At 51.3% G+C, this 17,254-nt stretch overlaps 1 protein-coding gene and 1 long non-coding RNA gene across 5 annotated transcripts; one reads left to right on the forward strand and one right to left on the reverse strand.

The window, feature by feature from the left end:
• The first annotated feature begins 2,815 nt into the window (after positions 1-2,815).
• On the forward strand, positions 2,816-6,357 carry NRSN2 (neurensin 2). Its single transcript, XM_080814488.1, has 2 exons — positions 2,816-3,010; positions 4,911-6,357. Exons 1-2 carry the CDS (start codon positions 2,822-2,824, stop codon positions 5,334-5,336), a joined length of 615 nt encoding a protein of 204 aa, XP_080670614.1. The 5' UTR covers positions 2,816-2,821; the 3' UTR covers positions 5,337-6,357.
• Positions 6,358-6,776: 419 nt separating this feature from the next.
• Positions 6,777-13,514, reverse strand: LOC308348919. Of its 4 annotated transcripts, XR_013967396.1 has the most exons (5): positions 13,294-13,490; positions 13,052-13,193; positions 10,692-10,761; positions 7,881-7,996; positions 6,777-7,233 (listed from the first exon to the last, which is right to left on the reverse strand). It is a non-coding gene; the product is annotated as an uncharacterized lncRNA (long non-coding RNA). The 4 variants fall into 4 exon arrangements; XR_013967397.1 differs by lacking the exon at positions 6,777-7,233 and having other exon boundaries at positions 7,703-7,996; positions 13,455-13,514; XR_013967398.1 differs by lacking the exon at positions 6,777-7,233 and having other exon boundaries at positions 7,703-7,996; positions 13,326-13,490.
• Positions 13,515-17,254: the final 3,740 nt, after the last annotated feature.

The raw sequence follows: 17,254 nt of genomic DNA on the forward strand, positions 1-17,254 counted from the left end.
CCTCCGACCCTGTAGCCCCCTCCTCTTCCCGCTCCTTTCACACTGAGCTCCTTCCCCCTCCCCTCGCCTAGGGACACCTCCCCAGCGGTTCCCATGGCAACCCACGTCTCGGGTACTCGCGCAGTGTCCGGAGCATCCTCTCTCTCCCTCCCCCTGACCGCCAGACCGCCTTCTAGCAACCTTAACACGGGAGGAGGAGGGGCCAGGCCTAGCGGGAGGCTGCGTCAAGGTCACCTTCCTTCTCCAGTGCCAGCAAGATTGAGTGATTAGGTATATTTGGGGTTGAGAGACGGTGAGTTGCAGGGGAGGAGCTAACCCAGACCAACAATTCAAGCCTCTCTTCCTTGCCCCCTCCCCTAGGTCTTTAATTAATAGTTGCTGCTTTGACTCTGACTGCCCCCAGGCCCCCATTCATTCTCCCTACCTAGGCCTCCCGAGGGCCGGGGCCGGGGGCGGTTCCTGCAGTGACCACACCCCCTCGAGGCCCCGCCCCACCCTCCTCCCAGGGAGATTCCTGCTCTCTCGCGGGACCACTTGTCTTCTTCCTTATCTTTCCTTTTTGGTCTGTGTCTTTTTCCATTCTCTGTCCGAAACTTTTTTTTTTTCTTTGTCTTTTTGTTTTCTTCTCTTTTTCCCTGAGTTGTGGGTGACGGTTGTGAAGAACTGCGATTTGTAGACAGGCTATAAGAACAGAGCTTCTGGCGCTTGTGTGGATCCGTGGGAGCTCCAAGAATCACCCCAACACACGCTTTGGCTCTGTGTGTGTGTGTGTATCTATGTGTGTGTTTCTCCGTGGAGTGTCTTTGTGTGTGGTGTGTCTGTGTGTCTGTTTCTCGGTGCTATGTGTGTCTATCTGAATATGTCTCTAGGTAGTATATATGTGCCTATCTCGGTATGTCTCTGTGTATCCATGTTGGTGTGTGTCTCAGGTGTGTGTGTCTGTGCATCAGTTTGTGGTATGTCTCTGTTTGATTTGTATGTGTGTGTATATATGCCTGCCTCTCTGTGCGATGTGGGTATGTGTGTGCTAGTGAGTCCTTCTATGAAGGGAATTGAAAGCTACAACCGATTGTAAATTGGGGGGAGGTCCAGAAATTTGTCTTATCCTTCAGTGTAAGCACATTGCTTTATTATTATTTTTTAAGATTTTATGTATTTAATGAGAGAGAGAGCGCGCGCCCATGAGCAGGGCAAGGGGTAGAGGAAGAGGGAAAGAGAGAATCTCAAGAGACAATGCATGCTGGGCCCATGGGGGCTTAATCTCACGACCCCTGAGATCATGACCTGAGCTGAAATCAAGAGTCGGAAGCTCCACCAACGGAGGCCCCCAGGCACCCCGTTCATAGCTTTATTTTGTTTGAAGCTGCTCAGGGGTGCTGGTGCAGGACCCCAGTCCTTTCCCAGTACAAACAACTCCCCTCCCCTCATCCCCCACTTTGGTTTTAGTCCTCTCCGTGTGTAGATACACAGGTACTTTCCATTACCAAGCCCTCAGTGTCTCCATCTGTTAAAAGGGAGATTCTTAAGATAAGTGGTTGCCAGAGGCAGGGCAAAATGTGTGAAGGGGGTCAAAGGTACAAACTCCAGATACAAAATAAATAACTCATGAGGATATAATGTGTAGCCTGGTGACTGTAGTTAATAATACTGTATTGCATATCTGAACGTTGCCAAGAGAGTAGATCTTAACGGTTCTCTCACAAGGAAAGACATTTATTGGTAACTAGGTATGGTGACAGGTTAACTAGACTTATTACGGTGATCATTACAAATACCGAATTATGTTGTATACCTGAAACGAATACGATGTTATATGCCAAGTATACCTCAATAAAAAAGGGTATTATTCTAAAAGGAGGGTTTCTTAGATAGGTTTCCCTAGAAATCTAAACACCTCCCAAGGGACGCCTGGGTGGCTCAGTTGTTAAGCATCTGCCCTCCTTCCGCTCTGGTCATGATCCCACTGTTCTGGGATCAAGCCCTGCATCGGGCTCCCTGCTCAGAGGGGAGCCTGCTTCTCCCTCTCCCACTCCTCCTGCTTGTGAAAAATCCTCAAAAAATAAAAAAAAAATAAACACCCTGAGACTAAGAGGGACCCTGGCTTTCACCTCCTTTGGAGTCAAGATGATTTGGGACTTGGAGGCTCTTGCCTTGTGAGGGGCAGCCCCAGGTAGGATTTTTTTAGAGCCTTGCACCTTGGGAGCTCAGCTTGATTGGACAAGTGTCAGCCATGACAGTTACCCCCAAGAGCACCGGGAAGAGGGGAAGATTTTGAGAGGAGGTGGGGATGAGAACCTCTTACTCCAGATACAGGGCTCAAAAAGTTTAGAATAAAAATAATAAGGAAGAAATTACAGTAATGGTAATGACAACTGGTGCCATTCCTTGGCCTCAGATATAGTAACTGTGTGAAGCGGGGCTGATTATTAGCCCTGCTCTACAGGTAAGGAAACCAAGTTTCAGAGAGGTGAAAGCACTTGTCTAAGGTCACACAGCCAGGAAGTGGTAGATCTGGGATTCCGATCCAGACAGTCAGACCCCCAGAACCCACAGTCCCAGCCACTGGGTGGCCTCCAGATTAAACAAGCACATTTACTGGCATCTATAATTGTTAAGCACTGGCCTTAGTGCCCCTATGCGTTGGCTCATTCACAGCGTACTTAGGGAAAGACAAACCAGTATCTAGAAGGCCAGTCTGCTTATGAGTGTGGGTTATCTAAAATGGGAGGAAAAGCAGATGACGCACAAAGATTCCGGGAGTCTGGGAGGGTCTCACGGATCTCTCCCCCTGTCTGCACCTTGCTTCCCCCCACAGAGATCCATGATGCCGGGCTGTGACCGTTCCTGCAGCTGTAGCCGCGGCCCCAAGGTGGAAGATGGCAAATGGTATGGGGTCCGCTCCTACCTGCACCTCTTCTACGAAGATTGTGCAGGTGCGGCCCTCAGCGATGACCCTGAGGGGCCTCCCATCCTGTGTCCCCGCCGACCCTGGCCCACACTGTGCTGGAAGGTAAGGCCAGAGGAGGAGCAACTCCTGGGATTTCTCGGGGCTGCAGGGAGGAGATGGGATCAGTGGATGGAAAAAGAGATGGTATAGCAGATACAAGCAACAAAAACCCAATTAGGGGACACCTGGCTGACTCAGCTGGTAGAGCGTGCAACTCTTGATCTCATGGTCATGAGTTCAAGCCCCACATTAGATGTGGAGCCTACTTTTTAAAAAATTGGCAAATGGCTACTGTTGATAAGTCATTCAAAACCATACAAATTTGGGGCACCTGGCTGGCTCAGTTGGTAGAACGTGAGACTCTTGATCTTGGGGTTGTAGGTTTGAGCTCCACACTGGGGCTAGAGATTACCTAAAAAGAAAATCTTTAAAAACAAAACAAAACAAAAAACCTCAAGTGGGCTTAAACAAGGAAGGGAAAATATTGCTCACTTTATTGAAAAGACCAGAGATTGAGCAACTTCAGGCAAAGTTCAATCCAGCAGTTCAAGATTTCTCTTAGTCTTCAGGTTCCCCATGGTACCCCTGCCCGTGTGGCCCCTTTAGCTTCAGAATCTATGCACATGTTCTCCAAGTAGCTGCTACCATTCTGACCCTCAGCGTTTTCACTCCACCCCGTCCGCGGGAAATCAGAATTTCCTCCAGCATTTCCTTCAGAAAAGCAACACTGCTTTCCATTTCCAGGAGTACTGTCAAGCATTGCATTGGCTCTGATTGGATCACTTGCCTGTCTCTGAACTAATTACTATGGCCAGGGGGCACAGTATACACTGACTGGAAGGAAGTGGGGTTTATCTCAGCTAACTCTTCCTGTGGCTTCTCAATGACATATTGGGGTACTGTCATAAGGGCGGTGGAGGAGAGGAACAGTGAGTGTCTCTAACAGCCAGGGAGAGTGGTCAGTGAGGGCGCAGAGTGTAGGGAAAGGGGTGGAAGTGGCAGTAAGCTGACTCCCTACAACGGGCATAGCTCTTTGCTAAATACTATAAGGAGACTGAGGCAAAGAGCCCTTCCCCTCGGCTTTCAAAGGGCTTCACTCTACGGGGAGGCAAAGTGTAAAGACCTAGAGACCTCAGGCCAAGTAATCAGAGGGTGCCAGGGAGGGAAATGCTCTCAGGACCTGGGGTGAGCAGGGAAGACTCCCAGGAGAAAGTGACTATGTATTTTAAAACTTTGAGCATCTTCTAATTGCCAGGCAATGCGCTAGGCTCTTGAGGACAGAGAATTTAAGATGTGGTCCCTCTCCTCTAGGAGCTCCTAGCTGTGGTTCATGTAGTCATTCTGCAAACATTCACTCAGCTACTGCTCTGTACCAGCGTCATGCTAGGAAGACACCTAGTGATCCAAAACAGACAGTGTCTGTTCTCATGGCTCTCCAGCCTCTCATTCCAGTGGGACAGGCGGATATCACTTACATAGTAATGGAAGTTCATGTTCAAGTGTGCACCAAGGTGAGTGCACTGAAGAAAAAATGTGCACAGTGTTTGTACAAATGCAAAGCAGGGGACCTGACCCAGGCCAGGGGCATCCCAGAAGGCTTCTCTGAGGAGGTGAGTTTGAGATGAGATCTGAGGGATGTGTAGGAGTTTTCCCGACTGCAGGAAGTGGGAAGACAGGATACAGAGATGAGATGGGACCCAAATAATGATGGAAGGAAACTCAAGGTACTGGAAAAACCTACTGCTAAGTGGGAGTTGGAAAGACGTTGATCTAGGGGTTTCAAGACTCCAAGTAGAACATGACAGTTTGTGCCCCTCATCAGTTCGATATTAGGAAGTGTATTTTGTGACTTCCCTGTGATTCCCATCTCTTAAGGTTAGACCAAGTTGTTACCGTTAAGTTTAGTTGGGATCACCAGTCAGGCTGACCCTGACTACCTCCCAATCTGTCTGCCTCTCTCCAGATCAGTCTGTCTTCGGGAGCCCTGCTTCTGCTGCTGGGTGTGGCGGCCCTGACCACCGGCTATGCAGTGCCTCCCAAGCTGGAGGGCATCGGAGAGGGGGAATTCCTGGTGTTGGATAAGCGAGCAGCTGATTACAACCAGGCCCTGAGCATCTGCCGCTTGGCAGGCACAGCTCTCTGCATGGCGGCTGGGATCCTGCTGGCCATTTGCCTGCTCTGGGCCATGACTGGCTGGCTGAGCCAGGACACCAAGGCAGAGCCCTTGGACACCGAAGCTGATGGCCACGTGGAGATCTTCGGGGACGAGCCAGAGCAGCAGCTGTCCCCCATCTTCCGCGATGCCAATGGCCAGTGTTGGTTTTCACCACCTGCCAGCCCCTTTGGGCAATCCTCTGTGCAGACCATCCAGCCCAAGCGGGACTCCTGAGCTGCCCACAAGGCCAGAGGAGAAGCCAGACCTGGGGTCTGGACCATTCCTCTGTCCCACCACACCGGCCCTCCAGTTGTCTCCCTAACTTCTCCCCTTCAGCGGGGCCCCTTCCACCTATCAGAAGACCCAACTCCAGGTCAAGAGAGTCTGGAGCTCAAATCCCAGTGCCCCTTCCCAGGGATTGGGCCCCAACTCCTCCAAGATGCCAACTTTCCCCAGGTCCTCCCAAAACTTCCCACCTACCCTTCCTTCCCAATACCCTTCAGGAGCAGAAAACTTCCCTCTCAATCTATCCCCACTCTACTCTGTGTGACCCGGAGAAGCCCCTTTTCCTTTCAGACCATCAGTTCCTGTCTCCATACTATGAGGGGTTTGGATCAGATTCTAGAGTTCCATGACTTTCCTCTCCCCAGATATAAGCATTATCATAGACAAAGTTGGTGGGGGGGAGTGCGTAGTGGAGTCATTCTCATCCTCTGACCCCTTCCTCTGTCAGCTGCTCCAGGATGCCTGCGGATGGGTCAAGAGCACTCAGTGGGACTTCCCTTCCAGGATGGTGCGGAAGCAGTCACCTCCTACAGAATGTTTTCTGTGTGTTTTGGCCTCAGAGCCCCTGAGTCTGGCCCATGATGGGCTCTTATCAGCCTCAGTTTACAGACGAGGTTGCTGAGGGAGGCTGGCAGTCTGCAGGAATGGGGACCCACATCTTCTGCCTCCTCTTGGGCCAGCTCTTGTTCTATGGCTGGAACAGGGGGCCTGCTGGACACTTTCCTGGCTTCAAGGGGACCTCCAGGGGTGGGAGGTAGGTGGTCCAGGGAGCCTGGTTGGAGGCCTGATGGTCCTAGGTAGCTCAGAAGAGAATTTGGACATGCATTCTCTTAGAGCCGAGGGGCAGGAGAGCTGGGATGTCTTTGCCCTTCAAAATCCACCCACTTAGTAACCATCACCCACAGGTACTGACCTTACCCTGTAACATCATGGGTCCTCCTGGGAGCATCAGAACCTTCATCCCGCAGTTTCCCCGCCAGATGCATCACCTCCGTTCTTACCACTAGAGGGAGCTCCAAGACAGCTGGAGAGAGGAGCCCACGGATCCCGCCCCTACCCTCCCCCTCTCCGTCGCACCTCCACCCTGGAGGGGTCTCTTCGGAGGGTCCTCCGTTCTCCCCGATCAGGCAGGCACTACTGCCCCTGTGCCCCACGCCCCTTCCCCACTCGGGACCCCTTCCATCTTACTTTCCCTTTCAATAAAGAGCTGGGACGGATGCTGGCTTGGCTTCTTTTCTCCCTGACCATGGGGCATGGGTAGAGAGGAAAAAAGACTCTTAGGAGCTCCTGCCATGTGCTGGACACTTAAATCCGCTATTTCTCATTAGCTCCTCACGATAACTCTTTGGGAAAGGGGACTATCATCTTCATTTTATTTTTAATTTTTTTAAAAAAAGATTTTATTTATTTATTTGACAGAGAGAGATCACAAGTAGGCAGAGAGGCAGGCGTGGGGGGGGGGGGGGAAGCAGGCTCTCTGTTGAGCATAAAGCCGGATGCGGGGCTCCATCCCAGGACCTGAGATCATGACCTGAGCCGAAGGCAGAGGCTTAACCCACTGAGCCACCCAGGCGCCCCTCATCTTCATTTTACAGATGAGTTAACCAGTGGTCAGAGAAATGGAGCGACTTAAAGGGAGGATTTAAATGCTAACTTGTTGGGGTGCGCCTGGGTGGCTCCGTCGGTTAAGGGCTGCCTTCAGCTGGAGTCATGATCGCAGGATCCTCCATGGCGCCCCCCCCATCAAGCCCCCTATTGAGCCCCGCATCAGGCTCCTTGCTCAGTGAAGGGTCTGCTTCTCTCTCTTCTGCTGCTCCTCCTGCTTGTGCTCGTGCTCTCTCTCTCTCTGCAAAATAAATAAAATCTTTTTTAATAAGTTAAAAAAAAATAAGTACTAACTTGTTGGGAAGGAGATTTCTCCAGCGTCTTGACAACCCACTGCCCCCATTCCTGAGGGGGAGGTAAGCTCCTGAAGCCCAGAGCTCTGGGATCTAGAGCTGGCACGAGCGGGGATCGTTTCCAGGGCAACGCAAACAGCTAACCCCTACGAGCACTTACCAGAGGCCAGACGCTGTTCTCAGTGCCTAACAGACACACATTTCATTCATTTACCCTCACAACAACCTATGAGGTAAAGACTATTATTCCCAAATCTGGCTCCCAGACAGCAGGTTTGTATTTCCAACCATGATCACGCGCATGCTGAGTTCCGGCTCAACTATCCCGAACTGCTCCTGTTAACCCTGTCCTTCAGACCCGCCCATGCTGAGTCCCCCCTCCCCCCACCCCCACTCCCACTCCCCCTTAGAGGGCGGTGCTCCAGGTCCCTGCTGGCTCTAGCCCAACCCTTGGAGCCATCTTGGCTCCTGTCTTTCCTCACCCTCTAAATCCAACCCAGTGGCTAGCCAACCTCGCAAATACAGCCTCATGCGGCTTCTCTCCGTCCCCACAGCCTGTGACATTTGTCCCCTCTCACTATACTCTACAGCTTACCTATTTGTTATATGTGCGGCCGTTACCTGTCTACCCCCGCCGCAGTGTGATCTCCACCAGAAGGAGGATCTTCGTTCACTTGGTTTGCTGACATGCCCCAAGGGCCTAGAAAACGCCTGGCACAGAGAGATGCTTGATAAAAATGGCTTGAATAAATCAATGGTAGTTTTATAGGTGAGGACCGGGAGGCTTGGGAACATTGAGTTGCTGACCCAAGGATGCACAGGTAGCAAGGGGGCAGAGCTGGGATTCAAACGCAAGCAGTTGAGCTCCTGAGTCCACAGTCTGGGTCACTGCATTGTGCTGCTCCTTGGTTTGAAGGCGCAGAGCTGGGGAGACGATACCGAGCGCCAATAAACCTATTTAGGAATGTTTATTGCCCTGTGGGATTGTGAGCTTAGTGTGAACAGATTTTTTTTTTTTTCCAGAGAAGTTAGAATCCAAATTTGTATATGAGATGTATCCATTTTTAACTTTTTAAAAGGTTTTATTTATTTATTTGACAGAGAGACAGCGAGAGAGGGAAACCAAGCAGGGGGAGTGGGAGAGGGAGAAGCAGGCTTCCTGCTGGGCAGGGAGCCTGACATGGGTTTTGATCCAAGGGCTCTGGGATCATGACCTGAGCCAAAGACAAGCACTTAACTGACTGAGCCACCCAGGCACCCCAGAGATGTATCCATTTTTAAAACATTAGTATCGGGGTTCCTGGGTGGCTCAGTGGGTTAAGCCTCTGCCTTTGGCTCAGGTTATGATCTCAGGGTCCTGGGATAGAGTCCCACATCGGGCTTTCTGCTCAGAGGGGAGCCTGCATCCCCCCACCCCACCTGCCTCTCTGCCTACTTGTGATCTGTCAAATAAATAAATAATTAAAAAAAATTTTTTTAAAGATTTTTATTTATTTATTTGACAGACAAAGATCACAAGTAGGCAGAGAGGCAGGCAGAGAGAAAGGGGGGAGCAGGCTCCTCGCCAAGCAGGGACCCCCATGCGGGGCCCGATCCCAGGACCCTGAGATCATGACCTGAGCCAAAGGCAGAGGCTTTAACCCACTGAGCCACCCAAGTGCCCCAATAAATAAAATATTTTTTAAAAAATTAGTATCTTTTTCAAAATTTGACTGAGCACTGAGCAAGAGGAAACATTCCCAGGGATAGCTTCAACTCCTGAGAGGCCATGTGTGACCTATGACTTGGGCACTCTGAGTTCGTGCCCTCAGCTGGACAGGACCAGGCATGGAATTTCACACTGACAAGATGTCCCCAGAAATGGAAGTAGGCCTCCACCCCCAGAATATCTATGTCTCACTTTAGCTTTCCTTCCCAGCTGCCATGGAGGAAGCCAACCCTGGTCTGTAACCCCAATAAAACCCAGGCCCCCACAAAGCCCCACCCCCACCGGGAATCTCTTTTCAGAGAAGCAGAATCCAATAGCCAAAGTTAATTCGCATCGATGCCAACTGTTGCGTGAATCCTTGAAGCATGTTAAAGGGGGCTGTTCCACTGTCCATACTTTGCTAGGGTGGATGTATACTGGGTTCAGTACTGTTTCCCCAAAGTTCACGTCCACCTGCGGTCTGTGAATGTGACTTTATTTAAAAATAGGATCTTTGCAGATATAGTAAAGTTAAGATGTTCCTATTGGATTAAGATGGGCCCTAATCCAATAAGTCATCCTAAGAAGAAAAGAAAAGGGAGATTTGGACATGCCAGACACACAGAGGGTCGATGTCCACCTGAAGACAGAGGCAGGGTCTGGAACGATGTGTCTATAAGCCGGGGGATAGCAATGGTCACCTATAACCACCAGAAACTAGGAGAATCCAAAAAGTCATCTTCCCTAAAGACTTCAGAAGGAGGGTGGCCTTATGCACTCCTTGATTTCACACTTCAGCCTCCTGAACTGTGAGGCAATACCTTTATGCTGTTTGGAGCCAGTAATTTGTGATAACCATGTAGAGCAACCCTAGGAAGCTAGCACAGGGTGTAGATTGGCACAGATTCCAAGAAAGGCAGTTTGGCAATATCAAAATGGGAAATACACACGCCTTTTGGTGCCCCCTCCCTTACGCAGGTATGTCTGTCGGGTAAATTCCACATGTAGGAAGAAAAATGCAGTATTGTTTGTAAGAGAAAACCTTTGGAAACAACTTAAATGTTCATTGGCAGGAGACTAGTTAACAAAGCATGGCACATTCATACGCCGCAACACTAGGTCGAAGAGTGAGAACATCTTTATGTACTGATCTGGACTGACCTCCAAGTTATATTGTTAGATGAAAAGGCATAGGGTCGGCTCAGGTTATGATCTTGGGGTCCTGGGATCCAACCCTGGGCTGGGTTCCCTGCTCAGCGGGAGGTCTGCTTCTCCTTCTCCCTCTGCCCTTCCCCCCGACTCGTGAGGGTTCTTGCTCTCTCTCAAATAAATAAATAAAATATTTTTAAAAAATAAAATAAAACTTAAAAAATATAGATAATTGATTGAATACATTTAATGAAGGAGGGAGAAAGGACAAATCTTCCTCACAGGAGAGTTCCAGTTAACAGACACAGTATTGAGAGAATTAGAAAAATCACCCCGCGCGCACCATAGTAGTGGTAATGGCTGCAGGCCAAACCCACCTATGAACACTCAGATTAGCAGGTGAAACTTTAAAGTGAAAAGGGATATTTGTGCAGTCTCCAACTACTTCCCCTGTGAATATGGGTCATTTCTGTGGGAGCTTTAATATGCGTCCCCAGGTCCTCTGATGCCCTCCTCCCCAGGTGGCGAAACTTGGTTCCCCCACCGCCCCGGAGCGTGAGCCGGACTTACCTTCCAACAGATAGAATGTGGAAAGGGGAGAAATAGAGACTTGATCGTGGAGGAATCTGTCAGGCATCACCTGAACAAAACCATTAGGTTAGCACCCTCAGTAACAGGCCTCAAGATCACAGGGCCCCCTAACATGATACGATAGGAACCACACTTCGCCCTGTGGAGTTCCTCCCCCCAACTTCCATAACTTCAGGCTGACCTTGGGAGAGCCAAACTGAAGGACACTCCAAAATATCCGACCAGCCCTCTTCAAAAGTACCAAGGTGACAAAAGACAAGGAAAGACCAGGAAACTGTCGCTGATTGGAGGACAGTGAGCAGACAGGGCTGAAGGGTATTTACGAACTCTATTATCTCTGCAACTCTTCTGCAAATCTAACATTACTTTTTTTTTTTTAAGATTTTATTTATTTATTTGACAGAGAGGAAGAGAACACAAGCAAGGGGAGCAGCAGGCAGAGGGAGAAGCAGGCTGCCCACCGAGCAAGGATCCTGACGCGGGGCTGGATCCCAGGACTCTGGAACCATGGCCTGAGCCGAAGGCAGACTCCCAACCAACTGAGCCACCTAGGTGCCCCCTAACATTACTTTATAGCTCTTTGGTCTTGGGCATAGAAGTGAGATGACAGAGGGGTCATCCTCATTTGGAAAGCATCGAAATAAGATGGCCTTCGTGGCTCTCAGGCCTACCACCTTCAGAAGTCGAGCTGGGGCAAATATGGCTATCCTGCCAAGTGGAAGAGAAGGTATAACTGGGGTGTCAAGGTTAGAAGACAAAACACCATGGGGACCGGGTGAATATGGCACCTGAAAATTATCTACCACAGATTCAGGCCTGGATTCTGTGAAAGAACACTGCCTTAGCCCAGGAGGGCCTCTGTTGTAGCCTCCCGTCCATCGGAAGGATTTCAGGGATGAGTCGCACAGTAAAGGTTCTGGTTTAAAATAAAATAAAATAAAATATAAAAAAATATTTTTTAAATAAAAAAGATGATAATACGATTTTTCTTGTCAAATGGAGCAACAGGAGGGGCGCTTGGGTGGCTCAGTGGGTTGAGACTCTGCCTTCGGCTCAGGTCATGATCTCAGGGTCCTGGGATCGAGCCCCGCATCGGGCTCTCTGCTCAGCGGGGAGCCTGCTTCCCTCCCCCCCCCCCCACGCCTGCCTCTCTGCCTACTTGTGACCTCTCTCTCTCTGTGAAATAAATAAATAGAATCTTAAAAAAAAAAAAAAAGATGGAGTAACAGGAAATCAGGTTCACCCTCCCACCTGAAAAAAGCCAAGGACGTACCAGGAAACGAGGGAGTGAGGGGAGCCCTGCAGGATCCCCAGGTGACTTCCCTGGGACATTCCAGGCTGTGGCGCAGATTGTAATAATAAATGAGGAAACAAGTAGACAGACAATCAGTAAGGGTGTCAGTAAGGGGAGATTCGGATGACGTTATCACCCAACCTAATTGACAGTTGCGGGTGCTCCACCCTTAGCAGGAGAATTCACAAGGCCTTGGGCCTTGGTGGCTCCTGGGGAACCAAAGGGCACTGGGGGGACTGAACCGAATAGACACAGAGCCCATAGCTGCCGCGGGTGCCCTCTGGTGTTCCTTCGAGGTGCTGGCAGCTCAGCCAGCCGACCATTTCCCCCTCCTCAGAGGGAAGCTGGGTTTCGCGTAGCCTGCATTCCCTCCCTCCTCGCTGAAGTGGGTGCCCTGGAAGAGGGAAGGGGGCTGACGGGCTTGGGGCGGGGAGGGTCACCTTCTGCTTTACCCCTTTCTTTCCCAGAGCCTGAGCACCAGAGGCTGCACCTTCTTCCTGTTGGATCTTGTGTCCCCCCTCCCTGTCCCTACGGACCCAGGGGACCAACGAGGTGACTTCTCAAGGCCAGCTTCAGAGGAGCTCCTGCACCTCACCCCTAACTGGATCAAAAAGGCATGAGCTGAGGCCATGGCCAGGCCTCTGGGGGTGCTGTGAAGGGCGGGGAGCTGAGATGACCCAGGGCGAGACAGGCAGTGAAGCCATATTGGTAGAGGTGGGGAAGGCGTTAGTGGGAGGTGCGGATGACCAGCAACATCCACGCCCCGACCCCTGACCCTTCCTCCTAAGTTGAGAGCAGGCTGAGGAGGCGGGCAGCCCGCCAGGGTTCAAGTCACTGTGCGAGCCGAGGCGGTCCCTAACTCCTCCGAGTCTCAGTTTCCTTCTAAAATAGGGCCCATCAGAATGGCCGTCTCTTGAGGCAGTTTGAAGACCTATGAGCTACGACAGTGCTTGGCACGTCATAGTGCCTGATAAGTGCTAGCTGTTGTGACCCCAGAGGTGGAGTCTGAAGTTCAGATGAGCAGGGTATTTACGAGCTCTGTTACCTCTGCAACTCTTCTGGAAATGCACAGGTTATAATTGTGGATGACTCAGAGGCGGTCCTGCCGTCCGTCACAGTCTGGTGGAAAGGCCGGCCCTGCAGACGGACGATCGGATGACGGCAGCATATCGTAGTCAGGGCTGTGGCTGGAGCACCAGGTAATATCACAGCTCAGAGGACAGACGCACAGACACTCAGACAGCAACACACACAGCGCTTGTCTACCCCCCGCTCTGTACTCGGTACCTCACAGAAAAGAACTCTCTTTGTCCTCCCACCTCTGTAGCGTGGTGACCATTATCTTCACCTCACAGGAAAGGAAACTGAGCACCGTGTGTGAGCCTCTTGCCCAAGGCTTCTCAGGCGACATCTGAGCCCAGACAGTCCAGGTCCAGAGTGCCCCATACCTCTGGCATCTACGGATGCAGAAACACACTCATCCCCTGGATTCTGCCAACTGATCAACCTTCAGCCTGAGAAGCGATGAGGTCATACCCACAATCCCTCACGCAGGTCCACACAGACACAGGCAGGAATATGGGTGTTGGGTAAATACCCAGGCATCTCGTTTACCCAGATAAACACACTGCTTTATCCTGCCTATGACAAGTGCTCGGAAAATCCTCTGGAAAACCACCTCGAGAATGGTGTATGTTGTTGGGAAAAAGTAATCAGTGCAAGTGAGCTCACAGACACACGCGTCCATATGTGAATGAGTGGACCCCTACACAAGCCTTTGGATACGCACATAACGTGTGGGTGTGTCCCAGTATCCGTGTGTGTGCACACAACAGGTGTGTAATTATTATAATGGTATGTGTGTAGACATGCTGATACACCTAGTGTGTGTTTGCACTTACACTGCTGCTGATTTTTTTCCCACTGCTACATTTATTGAGCATCTACTATGTGTAAGTGAAGATAAGGCTCAGAGACATGAAGTGGCTTGCTCAAGGTCACAAAGCAAGTGAATGGCTGGGATTCAGACTCTGGTCCTGTAGTCCTGTCTCCACTACGGAGCAGATGTGTTCAGAAGTGAATAGTGCCATGGTGGGATTTTCACATGGACACTCCTTATGACCTTGGACACATCACATCCTGTTACAGGCCATATCCCCACATGTCTGTTCACAAGTGTGTTCCCTTGGCCTGAGTGGTGGTGGGACCCGTGACTCCGGCTCCACTCCAAGTCTCAGCCTGGGCTGGCATCACTAAGGGCTGTGAGCTTCCTGTCCTGGTCTTGCCAAGCCCCAAAGCGCATGACTCAAAGCCAAGCCCTGGGCACCGGGCCACCAGGAGCCTGGTGATGGAAGAACCCATGGGATTTCATAAGCATCTGGCCCCGGACGTGCGGTCAAGGCAGGGAGAGGGAGGGAAACAGGATGTCCGCCGGCTGTGTGCCCAGCTTGGCCCCCTGGCCGGGGTTGGCACGGGGAGAGCTGTCAGGCTACGGTATTTGATGCACATTCAGCAGATGCTTGCTGTGTCAGGGAGGGGGGAGTACAGAGGGAGGGGTCAGGGCCTCACCATTGCCTGATCCTCGTGGTCCTGAGCAGGGAGGGGAACGGAGATCAGGAGAGGTTAATAAATATAAGATGGAAAGAGGAAGGGAAGGAATTTATCTTTTCCCCAGATATTTTTTTTTAAATTTTATTTATTTATTTGACAGACAGAGAGGGAGAGAGCACAAGCAGGAGCAGCAGCAGCGGGAGGGAGAGGGAGAAGCAGGGTCCCCACCGAGCAAGGAGCCCGATGCGGGGCTTGATCCCAGGATCCCGGGATTATGACTAGAGCCGAAGACAGACGCCCATCTCGGGATCATGACTAGAGCCGAAGACAGACGCCCATCTCGGGATCATGACTAGAGCCGAAGACAGATGCCCATCTGACTGAGCCACCCAGGTGCCGCGCTTCTCCACGGATCTTGAGTGCCTGCCCTGGGCTGGGCACTGTGTGTGCTGGGTGGGTGGGACAGACTGAGCCTGCTGTTGCCAAGCCCAGAGAACTCAAATGGCTCCAGTCAGACCGAGGAACTGGGAGGGCTTCACCAGTGTGAGCAGTCATCTGTGTGTCTGTGGGGAGAAGAGTGTGCAAGAGGTGTGGTGTGTATGCAGGTGTCCACAAGTGCCTATGTAGCTTGGTGTGTACGTGTGTTCCATAAGCATAAGTGTGGCCTCGTTCCTCCCCTCCCAGGCCTCCACCTGACCCCATCCTGTCCCTTCCAACCACAGGACAAAGACCCCCCCTCAGCCCAGACCCTGGAGCTCAGGGCTATAGGCCTCCTAGCAGACAGATCCCTCGGGCCCCTCACACAGACCTCTCTACCAGGAGCCCTGAGTTGTGAGGAACATGAGCAGCCCTGGGCTTCCCTGAGTGTCCAGTCTTGGGGGGGGGGGGTGTGTGCCCAGGCTTGTGTCCTGCCTTGAGAGCACTAGAAGAACCTCTGGGAAGTCCAACAGGTACATGATGCCCTTGGCCACTGAGTCCCCGCTGTGGGCATAGGCACTGTCTTAAACCTCATGCTTCAGACCAGGTGGGTGTCCTTAGGCATGTCAGCCTCTCCAAGCCCTGGCTTCTCATGGACAAAAATGGAGTGGTGATAGCCACTTCCGGTCTTGTTAGAGTAACGCAATGCATCATGATCTCAATAGTCTTATTATTTTCCCAAAGTCTTAGTCTTCCCAGCGATCCCGTCTCTTCCTCAACAGCAGGTCCTGGGTCTCCTATTTCTGTTTTTCTCATAACTCTTCGTCACACAGGATCAAATAAATACTTGCTATAAGAATTTTGAGCAAAGCCGTGCATTCCCCATAAACAATGACAGACATTCGCACTTACGTAATAAACATACCCGGCAATTCTGAGCTTTTATTATATGTCAGGCATTGTGCTGAGCGCTTTACATTCATTCTTTCAACAATTCACTGAACACCCGGTAGGGGCCCGGCTCTGTGCTAGACAGAAGGAGGAGGCTTCGCTGCCCTCCAGGTTTGTCGTTTCTGGTGGGGTTAGGAATGCAGATGATAAATAATTCAATACATAAGTGAGATCATTTCAAACCTTGGCAGGTGCTGTGGATACATTAAGACAGGGCTCTGGAGTAGAGACAGAACACCGGGACCAGGGTGGGCATGACGTTTCGTGAGTGGTTAGGGAGAGCCTCTCCGAGGAGGTGACATTTGACCTGAGACCTGAAGGAGGAGGAGGAGGAGAAGGAGGAGGAGGAGGAGGAAGCTGGGCAGATGGAATAACAAGGACGAAGGCCCTGAGGCAGGACGAATTTGGTTTGTACAAGGACTAGAAATGGAAAGGAGCATATTTGCAGCAGACTGAACGGGGGAGGGGGAGAGGGAGGGTTGGAAGGAAGCAGGCAAGGCTGGCAGGAGCCAGCTCCTTGGTTGTCATTCCAGATTTTCAGACCCGGAGCTGATGCTTCTAGAGGGCAAGTAACTGGCCCAAGGTCACACTGCTGCCTAGTGGCTAAACAAGGAGTCCAACCTAGGTCTGGCCTGGCTCTAGACCCAGGCCTTTTCTCCTTCACTGCAGGTGGTCAGAGAGACACACATCTGTGCAATACCCAGCAATGTCCGCACATCGGCACACACGGACACATGACCCACTCTCTGTCTGCTGCCCCACGATGAGGGGGTGTGGCCTTGACGGTCACCAAGTGTCCGTAGCAGAGAGCCTAAGATTCTGATATTCTTCCCTGTCTTGTGGGGCCCAGTAGGAGGGCTGCTTGTCACCTGAGCCCAGCATTCCGGAAGCTCTGGGCCAAGGAAAGGTCAAACAACAGGAATAGGAAAAGGGCTTCCCAAGGGAGGGGTGGGAACTCTGGGGTGGCCTGTGGGGGTGCAGACATGGAAGGAGATGAGAGAGAAGTGACAGCCCAGCCCATGGGCATGCCTGGGAGGGGTAAGGGAGGTGAGAATGGAGGAAGCAGAGGAGCTGAAACCTATCTCAGAAGCATAGTCCCTGCCAGGCCAGCACCTGGCCTCCTCTTACCTCTGCTGGGTCACCTCCCCAGATGGGATGCTCACCACTCACCAAGGCAGCTGGGAGGTGATGATCTTGATTAGTTCCTCTTCCCCATCTGGCTTTGTGACTGTAAAATGTGAAAAGATTCATTCGCCAGAACTAGAGAAACATAGGGAAGCTTCATGAAAACACTTGACGTTGGTACAAATCAAAAACTTTGATAAGGCGC

The sequence above is a fragment of the Martes martes genome, assembly GCF_963455335.1.
Source record: "Martes martes genome assembly, chromosome: 9".
In the NCBI taxonomy this organism is placed as follows: domain Eukaryota; kingdom Metazoa; phylum Chordata; class Mammalia; order Carnivora; family Mustelidae; genus Martes; species Martes martes.

Coding starts and splice junctions, on each gene's coding strand:
- NRSN2 (XM_080814488.1), top strand. CDS start 2,822: ATGATGCCGGGCTGTGACCGTTCCTGCAGCTGTAGCCGCGGCCCCAAG. Junction 3,011..4,910: donor GGCCCACACTGTGCTGGAAG/GTAAGGCCAGAG, acceptor GCCTCTCTCCAG/ATCAGTCTGTCTTCGGGAGC.